This window comes from Oncorhynchus tshawytscha, linkage group LG05, assembly GCF_018296145.1.
Source record: "Oncorhynchus tshawytscha isolate Ot180627B linkage group LG05, Otsh_v2.0, whole genome shotgun sequence".
In the NCBI taxonomy this organism is placed as follows: domain Eukaryota; kingdom Metazoa; phylum Chordata; class Actinopteri; order Salmoniformes; family Salmonidae; genus Oncorhynchus; species Oncorhynchus tshawytscha.
In genome coordinates, this window is record NC_056433.1 from 24,883,199 (window position 1) to 24,911,136 (window position 27,938).

General features: G+C 41.9%; 4 protein-coding genes across 6 annotated transcripts in view; 1 reads left to right on the top strand and 3 right to left on the bottom strand.

Annotated features, from left to right (window-relative positions):
* Nucleotides 1-13,447, top strand: part of slc5a6a (solute carrier family 5 member 6a) — a 43,721-nt gene extending 30,274 nt beyond the window's left edge. For 2 of the 3 annotated variants that reach the window (XM_024420435.2, XM_024420436.2), the window contains exons 2-16: nucleotides 1,509-1,634; nucleotides 2,372-2,842; nucleotides 3,228-3,293; nucleotides 3,428-3,479; nucleotides 3,664-3,731; nucleotides 3,845-3,999; nucleotides 4,136-4,276; nucleotides 4,390-4,519; nucleotides 6,278-6,366; nucleotides 6,557-6,669; nucleotides 6,936-7,003; nucleotides 7,208-7,294; nucleotides 7,487-7,674; nucleotides 7,857-8,082; nucleotides 8,220-13,447. In XM_024420435.2, the coding sequence (XP_024276203.1) occupies nucleotides 2,495-2,842; nucleotides 3,228-3,293; nucleotides 3,428-3,479; nucleotides 3,664-3,731; nucleotides 3,845-3,999; nucleotides 4,136-4,276; nucleotides 4,390-4,519; nucleotides 6,278-6,366; nucleotides 6,557-6,669; nucleotides 6,936-7,003; nucleotides 7,208-7,294; nucleotides 7,487-7,674; nucleotides 7,857-8,082; nucleotides 8,220-8,384 (1,896 nt within the window). In that variant the 5' untranslated portion in view covers nucleotides 1,509-1,634; nucleotides 2,372-2,494 and the 3' untranslated portion in view covers nucleotides 8,385-13,447. The remainder of the gene's footprint in view (nucleotides 1-1,508; nucleotides 1,635-2,371; nucleotides 2,843-3,227; nucleotides 3,294-3,427; nucleotides 3,480-3,663; nucleotides 3,732-3,844; nucleotides 4,000-4,135; nucleotides 4,277-4,389; nucleotides 4,520-6,277; nucleotides 6,367-6,556; nucleotides 6,670-6,935; nucleotides 7,004-7,207; nucleotides 7,295-7,486; nucleotides 7,675-7,856; nucleotides 8,083-8,219) is intronic. The other variant, XM_024420437.2, reaches the window with a different exon arrangement.
* Nucleotides 13,448-15,351: 1,904 nt separating this feature from the next.
* LOC112250358 (transcription factor 24-like) lies at nucleotides 15,352-17,190 on the bottom strand. The gene is made up of 3 exons (XM_024420438.2): nucleotides 16,826-17,190; nucleotides 16,115-16,405; nucleotides 15,352-15,852 (listed from the first exon to the last, which is right to left on the bottom strand). Exons 1-3 carry the CDS (start codon nucleotides 16,958-16,960, stop codon nucleotides 15,715-15,717), a joined length of 564 nt encoding a protein of 187 aa, XP_024276206.1. The 5' UTR covers nucleotides 16,961-17,190; the 3' UTR covers nucleotides 15,352-15,714.
* Nucleotides 17,191-17,505: 315 nt separating this feature from the next.
* Nucleotides 17,506-26,039, bottom strand: ephx1 (epoxide hydrolase 1, microsomal (xenobiotic)). The gene is made up of 9 exons (XM_024420439.2): nucleotides 25,435-26,039; nucleotides 22,655-22,845; nucleotides 22,344-22,524; nucleotides 21,951-22,169; nucleotides 21,678-21,807; nucleotides 19,766-19,980; nucleotides 18,920-19,028; nucleotides 18,663-18,785; nucleotides 17,506-18,470 (listed from the first exon to the last, which is right to left on the bottom strand). Exons 1-9 carry the CDS (start codon nucleotides 25,517-25,519, stop codon nucleotides 18,263-18,265), a joined length of 1,461 nt encoding a protein of 486 aa, XP_024276207.1. The 5' UTR covers nucleotides 25,520-26,039; the 3' UTR covers nucleotides 17,506-18,262.
* Nucleotides 26,040-26,182: 143 nt separating this feature from the next.
* Nucleotides 26,183-27,938, bottom strand: srp9 (signal recognition particle 9). Its single transcript, XM_024420440.1, has 3 exons — nucleotides 27,773-27,938; nucleotides 27,272-27,340; nucleotides 26,183-26,717 (listed from the first exon to the last, which is right to left on the bottom strand). The coding sequence occupies exons 1-3, from the start codon at nucleotides 27,842-27,844 to the stop codon at nucleotides 26,604-26,606; spliced, it is 255 nt and encodes an 84-aa protein (XP_024276208.1). The 5' UTR covers nucleotides 27,845-27,938; the 3' UTR covers nucleotides 26,183-26,603.

Sequence of the window (27,938 nt, forward strand, 5' to 3'; positions counted from 1 at the left end):
CCACTGAGCACGAACCGACACACACCAGACGTCCATGGACGTTGAAATTTGGTTGTTCTGCCTTTGCTGTGAGATTTCAACATCCACAGATGTTGTTTTTTGGTATAGTCCAGACTTATTTCAGCTTTCATAGACAGATCCTGTCCTGGTCCTTTGGTCCTGTCCTGACCGGCTTTGATTTTGCCCGAACATAGAAGTGGATGATTGGTTCAGATTTGGTCCAGTAGAGTACAGTAAAATAACAGTTAAGTAAAGTGCTGTACTGTAAAATAGTGTAGGAGAGTTTAGTACGGTAGAGCACATTAGAGTGGAGTACAGTATAATGTGCTATACTGAGCTCTACTATACTGTACTTTGATGTCCAAATTCTTTCATCTTTGAATTTGGAGTAGATATTTGGAAAACGTGAAAAAACAGGGAGATTTTACCGAAATTCTGTTACCAAACTTTGCATCTACACAGTTTTTTTCCACTAAATGTGTTTTTATAAAATGTTCCGTGTAAATTGTTAAAAGTAGTCTTTGTGCGTAGTTGTATGGTTTGTTAAATTGAATTGTGTAATCTATTGTATGGTCCTATAGAATAACTTTGGTATGTTTGTTAGATTTTTATATTGGTCATAGCTGAAACCAAAGCTGAAGAATGCAGCAGCAAATGGCCATTATTTTTGGATCCAGGTTACAGTTTACTCCTCATCTGTCATTGTATTGTATCATTGACAGTGAAGTTGTTGCAAGACACTTGGCTACTCATACACACGTGTCAAATAACCAACCCATAAATATGCAGTAGGCCTGTGTTTATCTAACCCTGAAACCTTGGAACGGCATGCACTGATCGTAGTGTTGGAAACGTGAGAGGATTTATTTGTCAGTCATACTGTATCGTCCTACTTTGAAGTGTAACCTGAAGTGAATGAGTTGAAGTCGAGTAGTTCATTGCTAGCACACAGCTAGAGCTTTAAACCTCTGCACCCCTGGAATGAAGGTATTTGTTTGTATAATTGCACAATGTAAGGTCTAAAGTTTGCATGCCATGGCACCTCCATGACCCCTCATGTGCACTAGCTCACTCTCTGACACTCACACATTTGCGTAAACACATGACCGCTTGCTTTGAGGACTAATCGAAATGGAGAGCTGCGTCTCACAAAGCTGCTCTGCAGGAAGCTGCCAGTTACCAAGGCATGACAGTTCAGATCAGCTGGAGTTGGTGGGTTGTCAAAACAAAAGAGAGATGGATAGTATTACATGTTTTAAATGGGAGAGGAGTGAAAGTGATGAGTGCAGTGGGGAGTCCAGATGTGTTTTGACACTTGATAGTACAAATATTGCCAGTAATTGGAGACTGTAAATTATAGTTTGCTTAGTTGCCGTACAAATGAAGTGTAGGATGATGTTTGTTTTTATGATGTGCACTTATACTTTTAAAACAAGAACCTAGTTGTATTAGATTTAAATTATTTATTTGGTGTGTGTTATTAAAAATGTTTTGTTTTATTTTTGTAGGTCTTCCCTTTGCCTTCCACGGTGGTTTAAGATGGGTGCCTATGAGGAAGACACTCCCACTGCTTGACTATTTAAGTCCTAGGTTCCCCAGACCACCATTCACCAGCCAGCCCAACCACTGGCACGGTAAGACCACTTATTGATTCTTTCTCTGTCTTTCTGTCTCTGTGTCTCTCTCCCTCATTCTCTCTTCAAGGCCTCTTACTTCTTTTGCAATCAATGTTCCCCCAGCCTTGCTGATTTCAAGGGTCACCGATGTCACAATAGGACGGTGTCCTTGCATCAGTGAGGTGACGTAAACTGCATACTGTAGGCATGCCCCACTTTGTTGACTGTCTTCTCGCTGAGGGTGTGAGACAGGCTGTGAAGACCTCGGACACTCCTGGTAAATTCACTGCCAGCCGTGTTGTGAGGTGAATTTATCGTCATCTGATTAACCCGCTAACTATCTCGCTGTTATGATGTTTAGGCGTGAGGTTAGGTCAGTCTGCCCTGGCTCACATTCACTGTGGAATGTGTCAATAGACCACCATCCAGGAGTGTGTGGGAGCCTTGAACTAATGCCAATTTGATTAGCAATATTATCAGGACCGGCAGACATGCCTACTGTGGAGTTATGTTGTGGTTTCAATGTTTAATTAACTAGCATTGCGCTTACTGAGACCTCCTAATGCTCTGAAATGGTAGAATTACCAAATAGAAAATGATTAGGTGTGAATGATATTTTAAGCAATCTAGTGGTCTAAAATGTTTCCATCTAAGCACCTACTGTGTTCATTGCATGTATCTAGCTCCTCATGCTTGAAGAGAAACTAAGCGATGAAGATAACTAACTAGTCTCTCTCCTCTTTCTCTCACTACAGCATTTTATTCATCCCCTTCAGTGTCTGATTAGACACCGTCCTGATCCACCCGGGCTGCGCCACCTACGGCTACCGTCCCCCCCCATCCCCATCACCATTCCCAGCCTCTCACCCACTGATATCATGGGGGACGTAGTACAGATGCACTTCACCACGCCGGACTATGTGATCTTTGCCCTGCTGCTGGTGGCGTCCACGTGCATCGGCCTGTTCTACGCCCTGTCCGGCGGGCGCCAGCGCACCACACAGGAGTTCTTATTGGCCGACCGTTCTATGAGCTGCCTGCCCGTGTCGCTGTCACTGCTCGCCACCTTCCAGTCAGCCGTGGCCATCCTGGGAGCGCCCTCGGAGATCTACACCTATGGAACGCAGTACTGGTTCCTGGGAGTCTCCTACTTCCTCGGTCTGCTCATCCCTGCCCACGTCTTCATACCGGTCTTCTACAGGCTCCGCCTCACCAGCGCTTATGAGGTGAGCTCTAAGCCATTACCTAGAGAGAGAACCGTGTCTGTTGATTATGAGGAGGAGTTTGTGTACCTGAGTATCTCTGTGCGTTTGTCTTGCTAGAACCCTGGTAAGGAAGTCTAGTTGAATGCAAAAAAAAAACTATGTTGTCAGCATGTCTGTTAATTTTGAAACGATAGCTAAGTGTAGACCAGAGTCCGTCTCTCCATTGAGCATCAATGTGCAGCAGGTGAGTGTCGCTAACAACAGGAATGTGCACCAAGTCTTCACTTGTATTGTCCTCAGAATAGACCCATTCACAGATGACTCTTGCTTTATGATCTGTGATGGGCTTTAACGTCCCTTTCCTTCTTCTCCTCTCTAACCTTTTCTGTCTTTTCTTCCTCTCTAGTATTTGGAGCTGCGCTTCAATAAGACTGTGCGCATTATGGGGACCGTGACCTTTATCTTTCAGATGGTGTGTGTGTGTCCTTTACACTGGTGTAGTTACGTCTGTGTATATGCTTGTGTAATGTGTCTGTATTTTAATCAACCCCCTATGTTACCTATGTTTGCTTCCCTCTGAATGTTGAAAATGTTTTGTCACCGCAGGTGATCTATATGGGGGTGGTTCTCTATGCCCCAGCACTCGCACTCAATGCAGGTAAAGGGATCTGTCACATGTATTTACTACGTCATACTTTATCAAGTGGTAGAATAATAGTTGTACTGATTACATTCAGTGAGGGCTTTAGTACCTTTTCTGGCTTTATAGATGGTCAATGACCGGTGTGCTGTAATTGTGACGTCTGTTGGTGATGTGTGCTGTTGATACTGTCCACCTGCAGTGACTGGATTTGACCTCTGGGGGGCAGTGCTGGCCATGGGACTGGTGTGCACCCTGTACACAACATTGGTGAGTCTCTTTTCATCAGTGAGTTTTCAATTCGGTCATCCATCTCCCTACAACTCTGAAGGCAATTATGATATATATGTCTGGATTTTCAGTATGTATCTCTTGTCTGTCAGGGAGGGCTAAAGGCAGTCATCTGGACAGATGTGTTCCAGACCATTGTGATGTTTGCTGGCCAGCTGGCGGTCATCATAGTGGGGGCCCACCAGGCAGGGGGCATGGGAGAAGTTTGGCGGAAGGCCATGAACGGCAGCCGCATCGCTAGCTTGGAGTGAGTCTTCTCCAGTTCACCGAAAGAGACGTAACTGTCCCTGGACCAGTTATGAACAATATTGGAACTGGCCAATTGCTCTGTGTGTAGGAAAAGTGTTGTAACCCTCCTCCCCTTTGACCTGCGCTCTGTGCAGTCTGAACCCTGACCCGACGGAGAGGCACACTTTCTGGACGCTGGGGGTGGGCGGGGTATTCCTCATGCTGGCTCTGTACGGGGTCAACCAGGCCCAGGTTCAGAGGTACCTCAGCTCCCGCACTGAGAGGGAGGCCGTCATGTAAGCATCAACACTAAAACCTGGTTGAACTGGATTCACATTAAAGATCATGTTAAGAATTAACAATTGCTTAGGTGCGTAATGTTAATATATGTTGTGGTGTGTCTCTCCAGGTCATGCTACGTGGTGTTTCCCTGCCAGCAGGTGGTGTTGTGTCTAGGTTGTCTGATGGGCCTGGTGATGTATGCTCGCTATGGTGAGGAAAGCCCGCTTGATAAGGGCTACGTCAAAACCAATGACCAGGCAAGTAGGACTACTTCCTCCACAACAACTTTAGGATTTACTACCTTCACAACAACCTTAGGAAAAGCTACCTCTATAACAACCTTAGGAAAAGCTACCTCTATAACAACCTTAGGAAAAGCTACCTCTATAACAACCTTAGGAAAAGCTACCTCTATAACAACCTTAGGAAAAGCTACCTCTATAACAACCTTAGGAATAGCTACATCCATAACAACCTTAGGACTAGCTCCCTCCATAACAACCTTAGGACTAGCTCCCTCCATAACAACCTTAGGACTAGCTCCCTCCATAACAGCCTTAGGACTAGCTCCCTCCATAACAACCTTAGGACTAGCTCCCTCCATAACAACCTTAGGACTAGCTCCCTCCATAACAACCTTAGGACTAGCTCCCTCCATAACAACCTTAGGACTAGCTCCCTCCATAACAACCTTAGGACTAGCTCCTCCATAACAACCTTAGGACTAGCTCCCTCCATAACAGCCTTAGGACTAGCTCCCTCCATAACAACCTTAGGACTAGCTCCCTCCATAACAACCTTAGGACTAGCTCCCTCCATAACAACCTTAGGACTAGCTCCCTCCATAACAACCTTAGGACTAGCTACCTCCATAACAGCCTGAGGCTTTGCTAACTCCGTAACAATGCACTAAGTGAGCTCTCATATATTTAGGCATTTCCTGCACTCATTTGAGATAATTTCCACACAGCCACATAGGGCTATCACTTGTGATTTAGAGCAAAACACTTGGGTGAACTGTTGGAATCCTGGAAATATAATGATTATTCTAATTGTATAGTTAGAATATAATAGGGGGCTCTTTGAATACAGTCTAGTTTGACAACGAATGAAAATGCCAGGGAAGAGTTGGTGTGACAAACTAGGAACCAAAAGTGTTGATAAGTTTTTCCTAGGGGACCCTATAATTTTTGGCGACATTAAAATGTCTTCTCTTAGCTACTTCATGTAGCTAACATATTCTTGCTTTGCGTATTCCTCTTTGATTTAGAAGATACTGTTGCACAAACAAGGTGCTGATTTAAGTCTAAACCAGGCTGTATCGTTAATTACGTTTGCTCTGACTCGGTACGTTTATTAGCTAGTTTGCAATTAGCAGCTAACAATTAGCGCCTATCAAGATTTTGTAACAGCTTGCTATAAAAAGACAAACTAGCTATTTGCAGATGCAAGAAACACAAAATAATAGTGTAATTATAGAAAGCTAATGGATTTATAAGAAGCTAAGTGCAAACAGCATTGTTGTCATGAACCTTGTTGCATGTGCTGCATTGACCATATAGACTGAATGCAAGTGTCTCTTTTGAGGAACAACAAATTAGTTCCTTGCGTGACAGGGGGCGGGGCTAGGTCTGTGGAAAGCGTCATGGGGAGACTTAGAGCGATGACTCAAGGAGCGACGTAAACTATACAAATGTACGTTACACATGGTGTATTACATTTCACAAACCAAACTTTCAAATACCGTTATAGAAGGTCAAGTAAAAACCCAAACCAGTCCGTGCATCAATACCGGTATATCGTAAAATAGGGTATACCGCCAAGCCATACCTCACTGCACTGGCATCCTGATGTGACTGGCTATGTTAATGTCTCCCTTCAGATCATTGCCAATCAAAGGCTTGATGTTTGAGTTGAGGCCATTGTTTGGTTAAGCTCTCCCATAACTGTAATTTGTGAGGCTTCATTTTGGCGCTGTTGATCCAGTCTAAGTGGTAGTTTCTTCCTGACTGCAGATGGTGCTGTACTTTGTGATGGATGTGTTCAGGGACCTGCCAGGCCTCCCAGGGCTGTTTGTAGCCTGCCTGTTCAGCGGAGCTCTCAGGTACTTTACTTAACTGCCTCTGGCTCTCATGTTCGGTCTGTACTAGTGAGACCTGTTTCTATGCTACATTAATGTCATAGTGTTGTGGTACACCACTTGAGGTTGTATTATGATACCGTTATGAATGCACTACACCATGCAATTTAGCCCCAGGACATTACTCTCAGCTTCCCTCCCTCTTGCGTTGCAGTACCATCTCATCAGCGTTTAACTCCCTAGCGACGGTAACCATGGAGGACCTGATCAAGCCTTACTGCCCGGCCATGACAGAGGCCAAAGCTACGCTGCTCTCAAAGGGCCTGGGTGAGCTGCTGTTCCCTGAGTGGCCACACAGTGGCAGTGTTTCTAAACAGTGGCAGCAGTCTTCATGATTGATGAAAGTAATGATGATTTTATAGAGCTTTTCGTTAAGTAACGTTGCTGGAGTGTAGAGCCCACAAACCAATTTTGACTTCACCGTCCAAATACTGTGGAGTGTGTTTATTTTTTTGTAACTTGTGGAGCACATTGAATGAGTACTGTACTGCTATGGTCCTGACCTGTGTTTCTCTTCCCTTCTGTTTTCCCAGCGTTGGCCTACGGTCTGGTATGTCTGACCATGGCCTACGTTGCATCTCTCATGGGCTCAGTGCTGCAGGTGAGGGACTCACACATTTCCCCTGCTGACTTTTGCTTTAGTTAATGGGTACTGAATTACACTGAATTACATTTAGCAACGTTGCACTCATACGCCCCCGCCCCCACCCCCCTTACACCTACTACTACTATCATTCAGTGGCCCAATAGGAGTTATTCAAGAATTATAAACCTCTCTTTCATTCACTCCCTCATTCTCCACCAGGCAGCATTCAGTATCTTTGGGATGGTGGGTGGTCCTCTCCTCGGCCTCTTCTGTCTGGGAATGTTCTTCCCCTGGGCTAACTCCACTGTAAGTCAAAATGCTGCCTTGTTAACACGGGGGTCAAGTTGGCTAGCATTGAGGGATATTCAATTAGAGGACACCATTTGTTTTATTTTTTTACTGCACAATAAAATATATAAACTTTTTCATCATATCTGTGGTGAATTGGAGACATCTGTCTGATTTGATCGAGCTGTTCCCGTCTCTCTCTGTCCACAGGGTGCGATTGTAGGGTTGGTGGCAGGCCTGGCTATGGCGTTCTGGATTGGCATTGGTAATTTTGTGTCTCGTATGGCCGTGCCTACCCCTCTGCTCCCCATCATCAACGCCACCACTATGCCCCTCCGCGGCAACATGACTACCGCTGTCATGACAACCCTGATTACTTCAATCACCGCTAAACCAAAGTACATTCTTTTTTTTCCTTCTCGTTAAAATGATGGCATTTGAACCATTACAGCACTATCAAACATGAAGCGCTTGAGTTGTATCCCAATCCATCCCACCAAATATTGTACATGTTTTAAGGGTGATTGCATAAGAATGATGATATGAATCTGACCAAGTATCTGTGTTTTCCTCTCTCCAGGCCGACAGGTGTGCAGGCCCTGTACAATCTGTCCTATTTGTGGTACAGTGCTCATAACTCTACCACTGTGGTGATAGTGGGACTGATAGTCAGCCTGTTGACCGGTCCTATGAAGGAGAAAGACCTGACCCCAGGGACTGTGTACCCTGTCCTGGGGAACCTGCTCTTCTTCCTGCCTGAACGCTACAGGGAGAAGCTCTGCTGTGTCACTCCACTGTCACACAAGGTAGCCCTCAGATCTATCCAGTGAATTCTTCTTAAAGTTTTTGTTAGCCACACTCTGTTTCTAATATAATTGTAACAATGTTTACTTTGATTACTTAATTACCATGTTTTTTGTATGTGTGTGGGAATGTTGTGCAGCCCAAAGCTATCAACACGCAGCCGTACCAGATGGCTCAGGAGAGCAACGGCGTTGCCCAACACAAAGAGGAGGAGAAAATAGAGAAGGATAAGAAGGACGAGGAGAGGGCCACCCCTCAGCCTTCCTGCCGACTGGCTCACACAGTGCAGGAGACGGCCTTGTAACAGACCCCCCTACACACATGCCCCACCACTTCCACAACCCCCCTCAGCTCTCTCAACCCTTGGGGAGAGGACCCACGTGGGGCCAGAGAGGCAGCGGAGATCCAGTGTGCCTGGACATGACTTCCATCAAGAACCACAGGGTCAATGTGGAGAAACAGGGAGATTCACCCCTGACCCTTCCTCCCTGGAAAAACTGATACAACCACAAATATATGGTGGTTTTTAAGAGTGCCAGAGTCCTCTGCTATAATGAAGAATAGTGCACTTACAACTGGACCCCCCCAGCCACAAATCGTGTGTGTCTTGAAATCATTGATACGTCATTAAGGATGGCACTGGTCACAGTTTCCCTAAACTGAAGTAACTAGAAATCACTACTTATGAGCCTGGAGTTTTGAGAAGAGCCAAAATGTCTGAATTGAGGTGGATTCCTGGATGGAGAAATGCTAGCGCAACACAAGTGGCAATCATGCGCCGTGCTGAGGAGAAGTCTCATTGTTGTCCAGTTAGTAGATCTAAGAGCCTGGACTGAACAAAAGGGCTGTGATTGTCATTCTGTTATTTTGTTAAATGAATGATTGAAAGATTGTGGACATACACATGCACTAAGTTGTTCAAATGACTGTGAAAATGGACCCAAGTCTTTTGTTTCGGGTAGAGAGCAGGTAGCCTAGTAATTAAGAGCATTAGGCCAGTAACCGAAAGGTCCCTGGTTTTTATCCCCGAGCCGACTAGGTAAAAAATAGTTATGTGTCCTTAAGTTAGGCACTTATTGCTCTTGTAAGTCGCTTGGGATAAGAGTCCGCTAAATTACTAAAATGTCAAATTAGCAGGCGGAGAAGAGGTAATTTAGATTTAACTGTCATTGCATATTATTTTTATAGAAAAGATTAAGCCGGTACGTCAGATGAACTATAAGAATTTTTAAAACCGTGTGGCTGTGGTCCGAGTTCTCTTGAATGCTCTTCCCAACAGCTAAAGGTTTGAAGCTGCGCATGTGCGTGATTCTCTACTTTACGCACAGTCTGTACTACTCCTTCGGCTGCCCACGGTGCCCAGAGAACAGGCTACTCTCGTGAAATGGTGCTTGTTTAATAACGTTAGATCAAAGCTGAATCCATGTCTGCAAGACCACATAATGATAGTATTCTACATAACAGAGCCACATATAATGGCATAGTGGAACATTATGCTGTTGTAAGACAAACAACCTCATTTCAGGACGATTGTGCGACGGGTCGCATTTTTCTCTCAAGTGGCCGACGCTCAACAACATGCGCCACCAGGCAAAATGTGTGCTTGATTGAAACCCAACGCAAGCACGCTACAGCTTGTTAGCACCATCTACTAAATAATTAGCTCACTACATCGTTCAAAACAACACTGTAGAGATGTAAATGCATAGCCCTATTAAACAGATCAAATGGTTAGCATGCAGATGCTGCATTTACGTTTTACCAATAAAACTTCCAACAATTACCATTAATGATTGACTGTGAGAACTGTGAAGGGAGGTTGACCACAATGTGTGCGTAAGGTTGATTGTGATCTTACAGACATTGATTCCACTTTATTAAACCAGCACCGTTCGCCAGTGTAGCCTGTTCTCTGGGCAGCTGAATGAGTAGAGCATAGACTGTGTAAAGTACAGAATCTCACACATGCCCAGAATCTTCAAACCTTTAGCTATCGGAAAGAGCGTTCCAGAGAACTTGGCCTTTAAAAGATAATAATAATAATAATCCTTTATGTCCCTGTAGACAGTTCCCAAAGCTCCTTGTGTCTGTTTGCTTTACATGGCCTTATTTGGCTTGCTATAGTAACTTAATAAAGAGGTAGATAACCTTAAACACTCTTAACATGCCATACAGTTTTATATATTGTAGGTGGAGCTCAAGACATCACCTCATTTGCCATTAACTGGGATCACATTTTCAGGTCATTGAGTCTGCACTACTACTTCATCGAGAACCAGATAACCTGGTTAGCTAGTGACATTAATGCATGTAGAATACCTTATCCTCGCAGTCCATTCACACTGTAGATCCCATAGTTACTTCAGGTGCCTCATTAGTAGGCAGTGTGTGAATGTAGTTTAATTTTGATTACTGATCAGTGTGTAATTAGGATTGTGATACAGTATACTTATACTGCATAGTACATGTATAATGATTCTCCATATGTGTCTTCGATGTTTGTTAGCTTTACATGTATGACCTGTGTCTCGTCCACCCCACTGCTCTAACAGAGCATATTTACAGTGAAGGGAACAGCTCTGGTTCAAACTGGAAAACTGCAGCCATTTTGATGGCTCAACAGAGTTCAGTACTCAGAAATCTTAGGGTAGACTAATATATGTGATGTTCTTTGGTTGTATCTTTGAAGGACTTGGTTTCCTTTTGGCACTTCACTGTTTCTTGATGTTCAATGTACCAGGGGAAAAATTCCAATAATTTTAAAATGAAAGAAGTACAATGTTTTATGGTGTGTTTTTGTACATGGCCACTTTATCTAATTATGTAAATGTTTTTCCAGAACAGTATCGGCGGTTGATTTAACATTGTTATTATGAAGACATTTTTTTTTTTTTTTGGTCATTCGATGAATATGAAAGCAGATGTTGAATTTTAATGATTATTTGTCAAATGTTTCATATTCATGTTTCAAGGTCCTATTTGCAATCTGAAGAATTCTCATGTCATTCTCTGTTCAAAATCTTCATTTTGTACTCCTCCCATCTACTGGAATACCTAACCACACTACAGAATTCAAGTCAGGGTAGTGTGGTAGTACTCTGTTGAGATTATCTGGTATGTGGTGAGCTTGTGATTCCATATGGCCTGTTTGTCCTTCAAACAGGGACTCTACTTGTGTGTGTTTGTCTCTCTGTGGTTGTTTCTGTAGTTGGGGACTCGAGTGACATGCCTGTCCATCTGTCTTACTGTGGTTTGGGTTGGGATAACTTTTGATTGACTACATAGTGACTCATTTAGCCCATACCAATCTGCTTTACTTGTTTCCAAAGAGTTTTTACATAAAAATTCTGTAGAGCCATTTTCTACCTGCCTTTTTACCCCGTCTACCTTTCATGGGGAATAAAGAAACTCTGGCTATGGATGGGCAGATAGATAGATATATATATTTGTATTTATTTATTGTGGGGCTAATGTTGTGGCACTACTGACTGAATGCCATGCTATTAGGCTTCTGACACCATTGTTATCAATGACATACAGGCAAATTTTGCATTGGATCCTATGGCTACAGTCCGATACGAGCAAGGAATGTTGTTCATTCATCCCCACTGAAAAAATACCTCTTCTCGTTCAAAGCATATAGAAAATGATGTCATCGCTTTGTTTTGATAGTTTATTACAAAAAGAGAGAATACATATATCTATATTTCCATTGACTTCATTACTATTTGTTGCAAATGGAACTATGTTGTGGAACTTTTGAGTGGCGGCAGGTAGCCTGGCGGGTTGGAGCGTTGGGCAAGTACCCCGAAAGGTAGCTGGATCGACTCTCTGAGCCGACAAGGTAAAAATCTTTCGCTCTGCCCCTAAGCAAGGCAGTTAACCCACTGTTCCTTGGGTGCCGATGACTCTGATTTAGAGGGGTTGGGTTAAATGCGGAAGACACATTTCAGTCGAATACATTGTACAACTGATGAGGTTTCCCCATTTCTATGTGCAAGTACCATTAAAATGTTTTGTGAATGGAGGGCAGAAGTGGTGAAGTAGTTATTGTTATACTATTTCTGTGTTTGCACAACAAAGCAACTTCAAACTAGGGTTTTCTGTATGTTTGTACGTAATGAAGTTAGGGCTATCCCTTCTTGTTGTAACATTCACAAATATTTCTATCGTTCTTAGAGGGGTTTTTTTGTCCTTTTTTAATTGGCATCCTGTGACTGACAAAGTTGATATTTTGTTGATAAAGTTGATTTGATAGTCTGTGATAAGATATGACTGAATTGATTCCTTCTTCATCATGCAGATAAACTCTTCCAAGTCATTTCTGGTAACGCTAAACTTTAAATGAAGTGAAGACCACCCCTTTCCAGCACATGTTTTGGATGAATTTACAGTCTGCAGTGCTGAGATACGGTTATTCAAGATGTCAATTTACCCAATGTGAGTTTAGGACTGTGTTTTAGTAATACTGACATCTACTCAGAGCACAATCGAGACCTATTCTGTGATCTTGTTTTGAAGTTGACAGGGCCAACTATCTAGAAAAGATGAGTTGTAAAGTGACACGTGAATATGAAGGGCAAAACGGTTGTATTGAGTTTGCTTGCACCAGCTAAATCATAGATTGGACTAAGACAATTTACAGCCTGAACCGTAAAGTAGAAGATCTGTAAACCATTGCGTCCTAAAAATGATCAATCCTGAATAGCTTCTATCCATACCAATTTACTATGAGATGTGTTTAGTTTAGAGTACATTTAAAATGCACTTGGCCGTGAGAGAGAAGCATGGCACTTGGTCATTTCAAAAGATAATAAATATTCTGACTCAATATTTATTATTAATATTTGTTCTCCAATTTGTATGAATTCTTCCTAGTATGCATTCCCAAAAACCATAAGCAGTGGCGTTTGGTCAACTACACTGCTTTGGCTGTGCCTTCATATGATCTCTATCATGATTATTTTGTCATATTGTTGGATGTCATGGAAGTTGATTAGCTCGTACTAGGAGCACACTACAAAGGGGCAGCTGTGATAGGGTGGAGTTGAACTCTCATTTACCAAGCAGAATGAGATCTGTGTCCTGTTCATTATGTCAATGGGAGCCAATGTTTTGAAAAATAACTGAATCGAGCTTCCCTTTTGGAAAAGCTCAAGTGGTACCTTTTCAGTTTGCAAACATTTTCTGTTTTGGACATTACTGAACACTCCCTAGGTCTGTGAGCGAAGTCTTCAGTAGTGGCTGTATCTGTGTCTGACCACCCTGGTGGACATGATTTCTCAAGGTCAAATGTTTGTAAGTGAATGAATTTTGGTAACATAATTGTTGTTGCTCTGTTTTTTTAAAATAAAATGTTGGATTGGACATGTGCTTTGTCAGATGTTTTGTCTTGTTCCTGTCCTCCAGTAAGTATGCATATGGACAGTGGATATGTCTACTAAACCCATTATTGAGGAAACCTCTTGTAGGTCAATTTGATAAAACAAACTTTTCAGGGCTCGATCAGCCTTCATTTTGAGGGTGAGGGAGTGAGAGCCTTCCACTGTGTCGTTCCTTTCCTATCCCAAGGGAGGGCTGTTATCACTGCAGTATCCTTTAGCCTTCATTCTCCCTACTACTCCTAGCTCTTCTCTCTGGTGGGTCATTGTGACTGTGTCACCGGGTCACATGCCACTCCTGTGGCGCCTTTCTCCGCATGATGTTGGAACACTTTCCATCCCAGCTTTGTGCCAACGACCGCAAACCGTCTGTTGCCACAACAACCTCTGCTGCCGCCACACCAAGCCCCTCATTCAGCCCAACTACAGCTCTTCCTTCTGGTTATATACTAATTAAAGTGGTAGACTCACAGAAGGAACGCTAACTTTTGCCAAGTATGGTTGTCTTTCAGACGAACCTCGACAGACTTTGGGTTTTACTCATTAGGAACCTGTCTTGGCCATCTCTCTGGACCGAGCCATCAACCGGTCTCGTACATTAAATACTATTTTTCTTATTGACAAAGTTGTTGAGTTGTGCCTTCCTCCCTACTTTTCTTCCCTTCCTCCTTGTCCTCCCTCTCTCCTCTATTCCTCTGGTGATTCCAGCTAGGCCAGGCCAACGAGGGGAGGCTGGACAGAAAGCTTAATAAATTCACTCAGCAATCAGTGTGTACTGGATATAATGAGCTGGAGATACAGAAACTATGTTGATTATCTCCTAACATGAAGGGAGATCAGGGTTATATGGGTTTATTGGCACAAACATCCACATTCAGACACACCTAAAGATCTATTTGCAGTTCAAGCCAAAAGGGCCTTTAAATCAAGTTTGTTTAGTTGATGACCCTCACTTTGATGTCACTTGGTACAGAAATAATGCCATTGGATAATCCATGTCCTGGCATACAGTATGGGCTTGCCATTAAAATGAGAATGTGATTGTTTAAATATATGCGCATGCATTATATTGACCAGTGCAACAGAGCCTCTATTGGCTGATATGCTTTATCCTCTGTGATCTAGACTAGAAAGTAAACTCAGTGGGAATGCTGGAACGTTGTGCACCACTGTCTGTCTCACATTGTTTCGCCAACATTTCTGCCCACTTCTTTCCCTCTGTAAACCCTGCCTCAGTAGCACATCTCTGGCATGTCCAAATTAGCCATTAATATGAGAGGGGGGTTTCAGACCCCCCCCCCCCCTGACAGATTTATAGAGCTAGCCTTGAACGCTGTACCGTTTCTCGTGGACCTGAGCCCATGTTGCTCAAGGGGTTCTGAGGTCTCATCCATGTTACAGCCAACAAATTCTGTGTCTGCCTGAGCACAAATACTTTAAGCAGCTTAGCAATACAGTCTGTTAAAGTGTCTTGGTTAATATCAGAATATAAAATGTGTGTCTACCAAAGTCACATGACTTCATTATGTCATGGTAATGTATATTTTCTGGAAGATAACTTTTGCTAGGAGACAAGAAATGATACGCGCACACACCAAAATACTGGAATATGAAGTAAAGTCTTTAAGATCACTCAACAGTGCAAGTATGTCAGATCGCACATACAAAGCCATAACATGTCATTTACATCAACTTAGCAAAGTTTGCTGTGTGAATGTTTACTCGCAAGCAGGCATTATTACACAGATATGGACTAGTACTCAGGGCTCCACAGCTGAACACATGGTTGCCAAGTGTTCTCACAACAATCCTCCCCTTCTGTTAATCTGTCCATCCTTTCACTCCCACCCCAAACACAACTACAACACTAAAAATAAAACAAATCCAGGAGACAGGGATAAAGATCAACTTTAATTCATCCTAAAGCTAAAAACACAATAAGTCACTGAAATGGTCAACATTGCTTTGAGACCCTCAAAACAACATTGCACTCTTAGATCATAACAAATTATTTTACACACTTTTAGTGATTTATGTTTTAAGCCGTGTAATAAATAAGTGGTACAATGTGCTAAGCAAAGCGATCCTTTGGTTTTGTATTTTATATCTTAATCATTGTATCTAATCCCCTGGACATTGTAAGAGTTTCCGTGTTCAGCAAGTACATAACTTGTACATTGCAATTCACTGCAGTTTCATAAGCAGGTGGATATAAGTTAAGTTGGATATATTGTTATTTCATCGCTCCTAGTACTAAATGGATCTATCCATGTTGACCTCTGGGCTAGGGGTCAGTGGATGCGTCGCCTTCTCTCCTGACACTGGTGTCTGATTGGCTGACAGCAGTCCTCCCACACTCCCACAGTACAGCAAGGAGCGCATCGGCCACTTCTGTCAGGACAGGAGACATGTTCAACTGTAGTTAGTCTGTATGCTTATAATAAATCCTAACAAATGATTGATTATTTCTATGACTATAATCTAAGTATTGATCCCTACTATATTTCTAATATTACACGACAATTTATGTCTGATATTAATTGAACTTCTGGACATGAAACGCGAAGAGATAATGAGGAACAGATCAGGGTTATAAGCTATGATGACCAAGAAATGAAAACGATAAGCACCCAGCTAGTTTGATGTCACCAACCTTGACTGGGTGGAGGTAGCCCCCTGCCCTGGGGGGTAGTGGGAGTTCAGACAGAGGCCCTCCCTGATCCAGAGTCTCAGTAAGGTGGGCGATGTAGTCGGTGGCCAGGACCAGGACGTCCAGCTTGGAGAGCTTGGTGTCACGGGGGACGGAGGGCAGGGCTGCCTGCAGGCTGTGGAAGGCCTGACGGAGGTTACGCACACGGCTCCTCTCCCTGGCCGCGTTCTCTGGGGAGTGATGGGACTTCATGGCCCTGCTAGGCTGCACCCCATTAACACACCCAGACCTCACCTGGACCACGCAGGAGGGGAAGTGACACGTATATGATTACATGGTAAATAAGCTGTCACTTATATGGAGATAGGAAATGAGAAAATAATGTTAGAACAATGAATTTCAAATGACAGATTTAAGTTGGTAAACAACATCAGAGTGCACAATAACATCTGTTATTATCCATACCACAAGATCTGACGTGTGAAGTTGATTTAGCAAATATTTAACATGAAGGGTCTAAATATTGTGTAAATATTGACAATGAAGGAGTTTTAGTTATTCAGAAATAATAATTGTAGAGCTAATTAACATAAATAGAAGCAAGTATAGCTGAGATGACCTGTCTACTTTTCAATTACTTTTTCAATTACTATATCCCTGAAGTGCCCACTGCTCATCTTTATTCCCTCCAGATTATGTCGAGGTTTTACTTACCCACTTCTTAGGATCCCTACGTGTGGACTGTCTGTGTCCAGGCTGCGGTGTTCTCAGACTGAACTGGTTCTGTGAATACATCTTGGTCTGCTCTGCTGGAATGGACTTAGGATCCTCCAGCTGCTTTTCAGCCATGAATTCTTCAGGACCCCCAGCCACTCTAATGAAGACCAACCAGCCCCAAACAGATATCCAGCCACCCTAACAAAGACCCACAGAGACCCAGAGCTCGACTGCTCTTAACCGCAGCTACCCAGACCCTCTAGCAATCTCCAATCACGGCTTCTCCGCTGTGCATCGTGGTCCTACATCCTCCCTCTCCAACCATCCCTCTTTCTCAGTGTCTCTTTCCCTCCCCTTGACTTAACTGGTGAGGTAATGCGGGGATCTTCAAGCAGCCCTCATCTCCCCCGCCCCCCCACGCCTCCCCCGGGTGTGCTCTGCCAAAGGAAGCAGCCTCAGAGAGGTGGTGGGGCGTCCCAGGGCAGGATTCAGAGCTTGGGAAACACCAGGACCTGGCAGCAGCTGGAGGTACCTCTGGCCCCACCATGATGGACAACTAGGAGGATGATACTGCACCTGGTACCATCATATTATTATTTTTGTCATAAAACCTGGAATGTCCCATATATTGTAGGTGTGCCCAAGACATTAGCAGAAAAACAGTACACTAATTTAATTGAAATGTTTATTAATATGTATAGATCAGGATATTAGTGTCTGAAATACAAAGTGCTATTCATGTAATACTATAACATTGTAAATAATGTTGAGTAAATAAGAACAGAACCGGTGTTCAAAGTCAAATACATATCACCTGATATTTTATGCATCATTTGATAACCACTCAGGCATAGACTATGCCAGTAATCTGAACGAAGAACTGCCTGTGCTCTCCTCTTCAAAATTCAAGAACAACCTAAACGAAATGATCTTTTATTCACTCATCCATTGATCCATTCATAATTCCCTAACTAGAGAGTACGTTTTCTACACCACCTCATTTGCAGTAGGCATTGAGAGGCTTTACCAGGGTTGGGGTCAATTCTATTTCAATTCAGGAAGTACACTGAAATTCAATCTCGAATTCCAATTCTCTTCAATGATTTTCAATTAGTAAAATATGGAACTTGATTTACTTTCTGAATTGACTGGAATTGAAATGGAATTGACCACAACCCTGGGCTTTACTGTATTATATTAGCCTGGTCACAGACCAGACTGCACTGTTTGTGGTTGTCATGCCAAAACAGCACAAACTTATCTGGGACCTGGCTAGTATTATATGCTCATGGCTGTAAAACAGCCAGCTATGGCAGAGGTCTCTCTCTATGGGTTTATCTGGCACATTTCAGTGCTATCATAACACCAGTGCTAGCTGATCTAGCAACTGGTGCTGTTTGGTAAACAAGGAAGGCTGATGTGCGAACTAGAGGATCACTTCTTCCTCTTCTCCTGCATCTTGGTGAAGTTCTGGATGTCCTGGGCCATGAGTTCTGGCTCCTCCATGGCGGCGAAGTGTCCTCCTCGGGCCATGGGCGTGAAGGTCTTCAGCTCGCGGTACTTCTGCTGCACCCACAGCTTGGGGGTGTGCATCAGCTCGTTGGGGAAGCAGGCAAAACCGGTGGGCACGTGCACTGGCATCCTGGGTAAAGAGGAAGCGAAGAAGTATATTAGTTTACTGAAACAAAATTGGTTTGAGTCCTTTCTACTTTAACATCATGACTTATCAGGACAAAGTTTTTTATGTTCTGAATGTGGAGTGCCTCATGCTAGCTAGACTTTTACATCACATACATACAGTAGATATTACATTCCATAGCAACAGTCCTCTCACTTTGAGTGTGGCTGGTCAAGACCCTTGCTAAAGTTCTCCTTGTAGAAGCGCATGGAGGAGATGATGCAGCCAGACGTCCAGTAGATCATCACGTTGGTCAGCAGGTCATCCAGACTGAACTTCCTGCAAGGCAAGAGAGGGGCTAAAAAACAGAAGCCATAAACATGGCCATGGTAATTTGACAAAGAAGCCTTTGAATACTAATTAACAATGCTATTTTACACCAAAGGCTGTGGTTCAGGTCTAAGACGTTCTACCTCGTAAGTCCTCCGTCATCCAGGTTCCTGAAGTCATGGTCAGTCCAGGTGGAAAACTTCTCCAAGATATAAGCAGCAAGACCTACTGGAGAATCATTCAACCCTCGACCTGCAGGAAGAGAGCAGACACATATAGAACCAGATAAATGTTACAACAAAGTTACTTATTCATGGTCCTGGTCTATTTAGAAGCAGCAATTAAAGCTGTATGTAGCCCAGAACGCTTCCCCTTCAAAACTGGTTCCCTCTCTTACCCAGTGGTGTAAAGTACTTAAGTAAAAATACTAGAAAGTACTACTTAAGTCGTTTTTGGGGTACCTGTACTTTACTATTTATATTTTTGACAACTTTTACTTTTACTCCTCTACATGCCCAAAGAAAATAATGTACTTTTTACTCCATACATTTTCCCTGACACCCAAAAGAACCCGTTGCATTTTGAATGCATAGCAGGACAGGAAAATGGTCCAATTCACACACTTAAAGATACAATTCCTGGTCATCCCTACTGCATCTGATCTGAAGGACTCACTAAACACAAATGTTTTGTTGGAGTGTTCCCCTGGCTATCAGTACATTTAAAAAACAAAGAAATCGTGCTATTTGGTTTGCTTAATATAAGGAATTTGAAATGATTTATACTTTTATTTTTGATACTGAAGTACATTTTAGCAATTACATTTACTTTTGATACTTAAGTATATTTGAAACTAAATACTTTTTGACATTTACTCAAGTAGGATTTTACTGGGTGACTTTCATTTTTACTTCAGTCATTTTCTATTAAGGTATCTTGACTTTTGCTCAAGTATGAAAATGGGGTACTTTTTCCACCACTGCTCTTACCCACAGTGTCAGGCTTGGTGGCCTGGATGTGCATGTATCCTGACTCCTTGACAGACTCCACCACTAGGTTCTGCACAACGGGGTAGATGCGCTGGATGTCGTGCTCATTGAAGCCAAATATCTTGGGGAAACGGTGGCCCAGCATTATAGACAGAACCATGGGCAGGCCCGGCTTGGAGGGGGGAGCAAAGTTGAGATGCAAGCCTTTGATTATTCTGGGGTGACAAAACCAGAGAGCCGAGATGTAGTACAACACAGAATCTGAGTCAAACTGCGAGGCTTTCTGACTTCATATCATTCACAGATGACAACATCTGAATTAATAACAGTAGCTAATACAGTGCCTTCAGAAAGTATTCACACCCCTTGACTTTTTCCACATTTTGTTATGTTACAAAGTGGGATAAAAATGGATTTAATTGTCATTTTTGGTCAACAATCTAAAATTGTGGTCAAAGTGGTAGAAAAATTCTAACATTTATTAAAAAATTATGAAAAATAAAATGGCCATATCTTGATTAGATGAGTATTCACACCCCTGAGACAAAACATTTTAGAAACACCATTGGCAGCAGAGTCTTTTTGGGTAAGTCTCTAAAAGCTTTGCACGCCTGGATTGTACAATATTTGCCCATTATTCTTAAAATTAATTATAAACCTCTGTCATGTTGTTTCATGATAATTACTAGCAAGACATTTTCAAGTCTTGCCATAGATTTTCAAGCAGATGTAAGTCAAAACTGTAATTAGGCCACTCAGGAACATTCAATGTCGTCATGGTAAGGAACTCTAATGTAGTTATTGTCCTGCTGAAAGGTAAATCGTCTCCCAGTGTCTGTTGGGAAGCAGACTGAGCCAGGTTTTCCTCTAGGATTTTGCTGGTGCATAGCCATATTCCATTTATTTTTTATCATAAACAACTCCCTAGTCCCTGCCGATGACAAGCATACCCACCCATAACATGATGCTGCCACCACTGTGTTGTGTTGGATTTGCCCCAAACGTAACACCTTGTATTCAGGACAAAAAGTTTATTTCTTTGCCACATTTTTTGCAGTATTACTTAAGTTCCTTGTTGCAAACAGGATGCAACAAGGCTTCCTTCTTTTCACTCTGTCATTTAGTTTAGTATTGTGGAGTAACTACAATTCTACTGATCCATCCTCAGTTCTCATATCACAAACATTAAACTCTGTAACTTTTTTTAAATCACCGTTGGCCTTGTTGAAATCCCTGAGCAGTTTTCTTCCTCCCTGGCAATTGAGCTTGGAAGGAAGCCTATATCTTTGTAGTGATCCAAACCCTAATTAATAACTTCACCGTGCTCAAAGAGATATGCCGTGTCTATTTTCACCCATCTACCAATAGGTTCCCTTCTTTGCGAGTCATTGAAAAACCTCCCTGATTTTGTGCTTGAATTTGTGCTTGAAATTCACTACTTAATTGAGGGAACTTACAGATAATTATATGTGTGTGGTACAGAGATGGGTTAGTCATTAAAAATCACGTTAACCACTATTATTGAACACTGAATGAGTTCTTACTTAAACTTATTATGTTATTTGTTCAGCACATTTTTACTCCTGAAATGATTTGTCATAACAAAGACGTTGAATACTTATCAACATGACATTTCAGCTTTTTATTTTTCTACAAACAAAATTCCACTTTGACATTATGAGGTATTGTGTGTAGACACAATCTCAATTTAATCCATTTTAAATTCAGGCTGTAACACAATGACATGGGGAAAAAGTGAAATGGTGAGAATACTTTCCAAAGGCACTGTAACTCATAAAACACGCCCACGCATTCTAAATACCCTAAATGAGGGATCAAACATAATATTGGCTATGTCTCCCATGGCCTAAGCTAAGATCTGGCCATATCTCTGTGTGTTTGTCTGTCTTACTTGGGCTCCAGCTGGGCCATGTTGGTGGTGACGATCCATCCCCAGTCTCCTCCATGAGCATAGAACTGTTGGAAACCTAGTCTCTTCATCAGCTTGTGGAACACACGAGCCGCACAAACTGAGTCAAAACCTGAAACATAAAAATAATCATTCATTTGGGAAAACTAATACTAAGTCACCTGATATAAAGTTAATCTTGCAGACACTCTTTTTTAGATTCAAAGGGCTAGGCATTTGTGACCCTTGACCCCAGCCAGGCTTCTAACCCATTACCTTTCTTATGTGGAGCCTCAGAGAAACAGTACCCAGGGATGGAGGGACAGACCACCTCAAACATGATGTCGTCTGGGTTGGAGGGTTGAGTCAGGAGGGGTATCATCCTGTAGAACTCGTAGAAAGAGCCTGGCCAGCCATGCACCATGAGCAGAGGCACAGCAGTCACGCCCTCAGGGAGGTTCTTGGGCCGCACATGGACGTAGTGCACGTCAATGCCTGATACATGGGTCAGAGAATGCTTGAATGAACCATGAACCAAGTCCTTTCCTGGACTAAAATTATTATAATTTTTTTATGCAAAGTTTGACGTTGACTTAAAGTTACGTAGTATTTATTGGCAAATGACAACTGATTGGCACATCATTGATCAATCTCTACACACCATCTCACCTTCGATGTTGGTTTTGTAATGTGGGTATTTGTTCAGTTGATCCACCTGCCTCCTCCAGTCAAAATCATGTCTCCAGTAGGAGACCACGTTCTGCAGATACTGGGAGTTGAAGCCGTAGGTGAACTGGCTATCCTCTAGAGAAGGGAATGATCGTGTCTGGTCTATTCTCCTATACAGGTCCTGGGGGGAGCAATATGAGTTTCAACTAATCAACAACTAAACACTGTTGCATAAGCCTTAAATCTCTAAGAGCAAGTTCGGCTCTCCTCTAGGCCTGCGCAATCTCTGAGCAATCTCTGCGCAATCTCACCTCCAACTCCTCCTTATCCGTCCGGACTGTGTACGGGCGAATGCTGACATCTTCTTCCCTGTCCGGGGGAGTCCCCTCCCCCCACCAGCCATCCTCACTCTTCAGCTGAGGCCTCTTACTCTTCTGCACCAGAAAGTAGATCACTCCTCCCACCACCAGGGCTAACATAACCTCTGTAAACATGGTGCTTTCTGGGTGAACAGGAGAAACAAATCAGGGATAGCAGACATGTTACAATCGATGCCCTTTATAATGGCATTCATGATCCTTATACAGTACCAGTCAAAAGTTGACACACCTACTCATTCCAGAGTTTTTCTTTATTTTTTACTATTTTCTACATTGTAGAATAATAGTGAAGACATCAAAACTATGAAATAATACATATGGAATCATGTAGTCAAAAAAGTGTTAAACAAACAAACAGATTCTTCAAAGTAGCCACCCTTGACAGCTTTGCACACTCTTGGCATTCTCTCAACCACCTTCATGAGGTAGTCACCTGGAATGCATTTCAATTAACAGGTGTGCCTTGATCAAAGTTAATTTGAGGAATTTATTTCCTTCTTAAATTCCTTCTTAATGTTTGAGCCAATCAGTTGTGTTGTGACAAGGTAAGGGTGGTATACAGAAGATAGCTCTACGTCGTAAAAGACCAAGTCCATATTATGGCAAGAACAGTTCAAGTAAGCAAAGAGAAACGACAGTCCATTTTTAATTTAAAGCATGAATGTCAGTCAATCCAAGAAATGTTAATAACTTTGAACGTTTCTTCAAGTGCAGTCGCAAAAACCATCAAGCACTATGATGAAACTGGCTCTCATGAGGTCCGCCACAGGAAAGGAAGACCCAGAGCTACCTCTGCTGCAGGAGATAAGTTCATTAGTTTCCAGCCTTAGAAATTGCAGCCCAAATAAATGCTTCACAGAGTTCAAGTAACAGACACATCTCATCATCAACTGTTCAGAGGAGACTGCGTGAATCAGGCCTTCATGGTCGAATTGCTGCAATGAAACCATGACTAAAGGACACCAATAAGCAGAAGAAACATGAGCAATGACCAGTGGAAATATGTCCTTTGGTCTGATGACTACAAATTTGAGATTTTTGGTTCCAACTATTGTGTATTTGTAAGATGCAGAGTTGGTGAACGGATTATCTCCGCATGTGTGGTTCCAACCATGAAGCATGGAGGAGGACCTGTGATGGTGTGTTGGTGCATTGCTGGTGACACTGTCAGTGATTTATTTAGAATTCAAGGCACACTTAACCAGCATGGCTACCACAGCATTCTGCAGCGATGTGCCATCCCATCTGGTTTGCGCTTAGTGGGACTATCATTTGTTTATCAACAGGACACCTCCAGGCTGTGAAAGGGCTATTTGACCAAGGAGAGTGATGGAGTGCTGCATCAGATGACCTGGGCTCCACAATCACCCGACCTTAACCCAATTGAGATGTTTTGGGATGAGTTGGACCGAAGAGTGAAGGAAAAGCAGCTAACAAGTGCTCAGCATATGTGGGAACTCCTTCAAGACTGTTGGAAAAGCATTTTAGGTGAAGCTGGTTAAGAGACTGCCAAGAGTGTGCAAAGCTGACATCAAGGCAAAAGGTGGCTATTTGAAAAATCTAAAATAGATTTTGATTCATTAAACACTTTTTTTGGTTACTACCTAATTCCATATGTGTTATTTCATAGTTTTGATGTCTTCACTATTATTCTACAATATAGAAAATAGTAAAACTAAAGAAAAACCCTTGAATGAGTAGGTGTGTCCAAACTTTGGACTGGTACTGTATGTAAATGCTTAGTGAGTGAATTAATAGTTTTTGTTAGTAGGATACATGTGTTGCATGTGGTTTACAGTAGAAAAAGAATCAGCAATACCTGAAATGTATGTTTACAAGCACTACAGATTTACATAGACACACAAGTCTACTTGACTGTTTTGCAGAAAATGTGAAAAATAGAACAAAGTAGCACTGTTGTTGCACATAACTCCTTTCTGAAAGGATTAGGTAAAGAATGGAGTGGACAAGGCCCCATAGTCACAATTCATGGTGGCCAAAATGCATGACAAAGCATTTCTCTGGCCGGCCTCTGATACCACAACAACTTTCATCAAGAATTTAGAAACATATCAATCCGATTTCTTTATGTGAGTATCTCTTTATTGATATACTTACAACTGACATAATTTTCTGTCAGGTGAAAAACAAGTTTTCCATATTTATTCATACAGCAATTCTGAAAAGAAATGTTTCCCTTTGGATCTTGTGATTACAAACTATAAAATGAAAGTACTGAGCCCTGGAATTTCCCTCCATGAGGACAAAACAAGCTTTTTTTCTGGAACAAGCAGATGGCAACCCACAAAAACAGGCCTGGTATGACATTTTACATCAGTCCTGACAATTAATTTGAGATATTTCAGATAAGTTATATAAACCTACAATGGATAGGCTACAAAGTTTTAACCTACTAGAAATATAGATGGATGCTGCTTTTCCAAAATTGTTATCAAATCACCCAAAAATGTACAATTATTATTTTCTGAAAAATATTCTAGCCTTCCAGTTCTATTGATAGACCTGACCGTCATCTCATCACAATCCATAATTCACAGCTTTCAATTGGATCAACTTGCAACAATATTTTATCCTACATTCCATAGATAAGAGGAAATATCGATTAATACATTATCGATAAGAAATATTGACCAACAATACTTTGAGCTATTATTTTTGAATGTATTACTTGCTAGAGGAGTTCATCTCACCTGCTGCTGGTTCGTTGTTCCACAAAATGCAATGACAATTCTGCCCTCTGCCACAGTTGTGTCGAAATGGAGACCAATGATTCATGGGAAATGTAGTTCTTGTCTACTGGATAATGTCCTCTAGTGATTTTTGAACTTTTCCTGTTGAAAAGTGATATCCCAAGTATAAATACAGTAAAGTATATGCACTAAAGTGCTTTTTTTGGGGGGCAAAATAGTGTTTATTTAGACACAACTGTAAACTTTGAGTAGTGCATGCAAGGAGTTGGTTTGATAGAAACTCTCGATGCCATTGGCCTCTCCCCTTGCTTGAGGAACAATAGAGGCGCAAGGAAGAACACAAATAAAGTCCCGTCCCCCACCCCGTGCCATTTTTGACTTACCTGGACCACCTATTGAGAGGTTTCTTTTGTTAAGAAAATCAGGCATTAAATGAGGTGAAAATGAGACTGGAGTTCTACTTTAAGACGCAAATGTGCAAACATGATGAACAAACGCATAAGAGAATGAACAGATGCTTTTCCAAGCATGGTGCTGACCTGGTCTGAGGAGAAGATATTTTCAAATCAATGGAAGGTGTCAGAAAAATCAGGCATTCTTGATTATTAATAGGGAACATTTGAAAACATTCAGCCACTGTGTGCTTAGTATGGTAGCTTGAACAAAAGCAATATGGGGAGATATTGAAATGGAATCATACAATGCTTTAAATCAAAATCTTTGAGTTATTGAGAGATGTTGGCTGTTATGGGGGTATATAAACATTTATTGAGTAACGCAATTATTTTTTAGAGTTTCCTAATTACATTGGAGGCATGTTTCTTCCACTAAAATAGCATGTGCGAATATCAAAAAGGTCATGCTTCATTCATGTTCACTTAAACATGTTCATGAACGTTTCCAGATGTGAAAAAAAACATACATAAATAGACATGCGTCTCTCCATCTGTTTTTAGTCCATCTTAAAACTGAAAATAAATAAAAGCTCTTTTAAAAGAGGTTCAGCAAATCCCTCTTTAGAGCAGCGAAGGTTATGCTCTCCTTTTTCATTTTTGATTTCCCCTCTCATGATCCAATGTCGTCATTCCAGCTCCGTTCTCTTCCGTTTGTGCTATTGACACCACAGTCTAGACTCAAAGAAGAGTTAATACAACTATGTGTAAGGGTGTTCAGTCCATTTCCATGGCACCACTTTCCTTGGACACCATAAGCCTCATCAGTTTGCCATGCAGTTTCTCTATCTTCTTCACGTCCTGGGCCTGGTCCGTCTTGTATTGTAAACACTGCAATGGAATATGAGAAGGAATTGTGGATTAGGTAGAGGGAAACAGAAGAATAGTTCACAACATGAGGCCAAAATTGGTTGTAAAAAATAAAAAAAACCTACATGTCGACAAAGTCTTGCAAGCAACAGATTAGTGTAGCTATGTAGGATATGACAATAGTATCTTCTGATTGGGGGAGTTTTATTAAGAGCCTTGATGCTTGCTCTAAACATGTTTAAAAGGAAGACTGATGCCACAAACATGTTGTCAATGAAAAATACTGTCAACTGTAACTGTGTTAAAACCAGTTGACAGTGTACAGTAAAGTGTGTATTTTGCATTTGTGAAATTATGTTGATGTGATACGAAAGTAGAGGGATTCATGTTTTTAGAACCGTACCACAATTGAGAATCGATTCAGGTTTAGGTGGGAGTATTTGGAGGTTTTGGCTCCAGAGCATGTAAGATCCCTAGACTAGGAGTTACATCTGGCTCCCTTAGTCCACTATTGGGCTATGTAGAATACAAACAGATGTGCAAAATCTGAGCAGACTGTCTTCTCTTGAACTTACCACTGCATCATCGGTGACTTTGATGCAAAGGTTACCATCACAGTGTCTGTATTTGAGAACCACCCGGACCTGTATCAAAAGGAGATAGAAGAAAGCACAAATATAACTGAAAACGCTTAGCCTATTTATTGAAATAGGCAACAGCCATAGCTGCATACATGCATTACACCATGGTTGATTATCTTCATGATGCTCACACATATTTCAAAAGTTGACTAGCATTAGTTAGGCAGTCGTTTTCCTTCCAATTCACATTTGCCAGCATATTTAACGTTAACTACTGTTAACAGCTGGCTGCATTGCTTTTAAAAACGGCTAACAAACTAGCTAGCTATCCTGCACCTAGACTCCATCCCTCTAACAGTGATAGTTATTATTGGCTACACATCTATTTGTGCTGTAAAATAACCATTTCTAAATACATTTTGCTCGCTAGCTAACGTTAGCTATCAAGATTTCAAGCTTGCTCTCAACAGAAAAATGTCGTAGATGGCTAGCTACCTTCATTGGATCTGTCAAATATAGTTTTTCTGCTGCACGAGCGAACTCTTCCCATGTTTGATAATAAGGCATAATCCGTGTGAATAAGAACTAAAATCTAAGAGAAAAACTGGTTAAATTGGCCTGTGAGGTTTACAAGCTAACTTCTTAAAAACCACATCAGCGA

What these genes read in the sequence shown, in the direction of transcription:
- LOC112250358 (XM_024420438.2), bottom strand. Translation starts at nt 16,960, where the DNA reads ATGGCTGAAAAGCAGCTGGAGGATCCTAAGTCCATTCCAGCAGAGCAG. An exon ending in GTAGGGATCCTAAGAAGTGG is followed by an intron (nt 16,406 to 16,825) that starts GTAAGTAAAACC and finishes TGCGTGGTCCAG; the next exon opens with GTGAGGTCTGGGTGTGTTAA. An exon ending in GCTACCTCCACCCAGTCAAG is followed by an intron (nt 15,853 to 16,114) that starts GTTGGTGACATC and finishes CTGTCCTGACAG; the next exon opens with AAGTGGCCGATGCGCTCCTT.
- ephx1 (XM_024420439.2), bottom strand. Translation starts at nt 25,519, where the DNA reads ATGAATCATTGGTCTCCATTTCGACACAACTGTGGCAGAGGGCAGAAT. An exon ending in TTACAAAACCAACATCGAAG is followed by an intron (nt 22,170 to 22,343) that starts GTGAGATGGTGT and finishes CCCATGTATCAG; the next exon opens with GCATTGACGTGCACTACGTC. An exon ending in CTTGACCAGCCACACTCAAA is followed by an intron (nt 18,471 to 18,662) that starts GTGAGAGGACTG and finishes CTCTTTACCCAG; the next exon opens with GATGCCAGTGCACGTGCCCA.
- srp9 (XM_024420440.1), bottom strand. Translation starts at nt 27,844, where the DNA reads ATGCCTTATTATCAAACATGGGAAGAGTTCGCTCGTGCAGCAGAAAAA. An exon ending in ATTTGACAGATCCAATGAAG is followed by an intron (nt 27,341 to 27,772) that starts GTAGCTAGCCAT and finishes CTTTTGATACAG; the next exon opens with GTCCGGGTGGTTCTCAAATA. An exon ending in AAGTCACCGATGATGCAGTG is followed by an intron (nt 26,718 to 27,271) that starts GTAAGTTCAAGA and finishes ATTCCATTGCAG; the next exon opens with TGTTTACAATACAAGACGGA.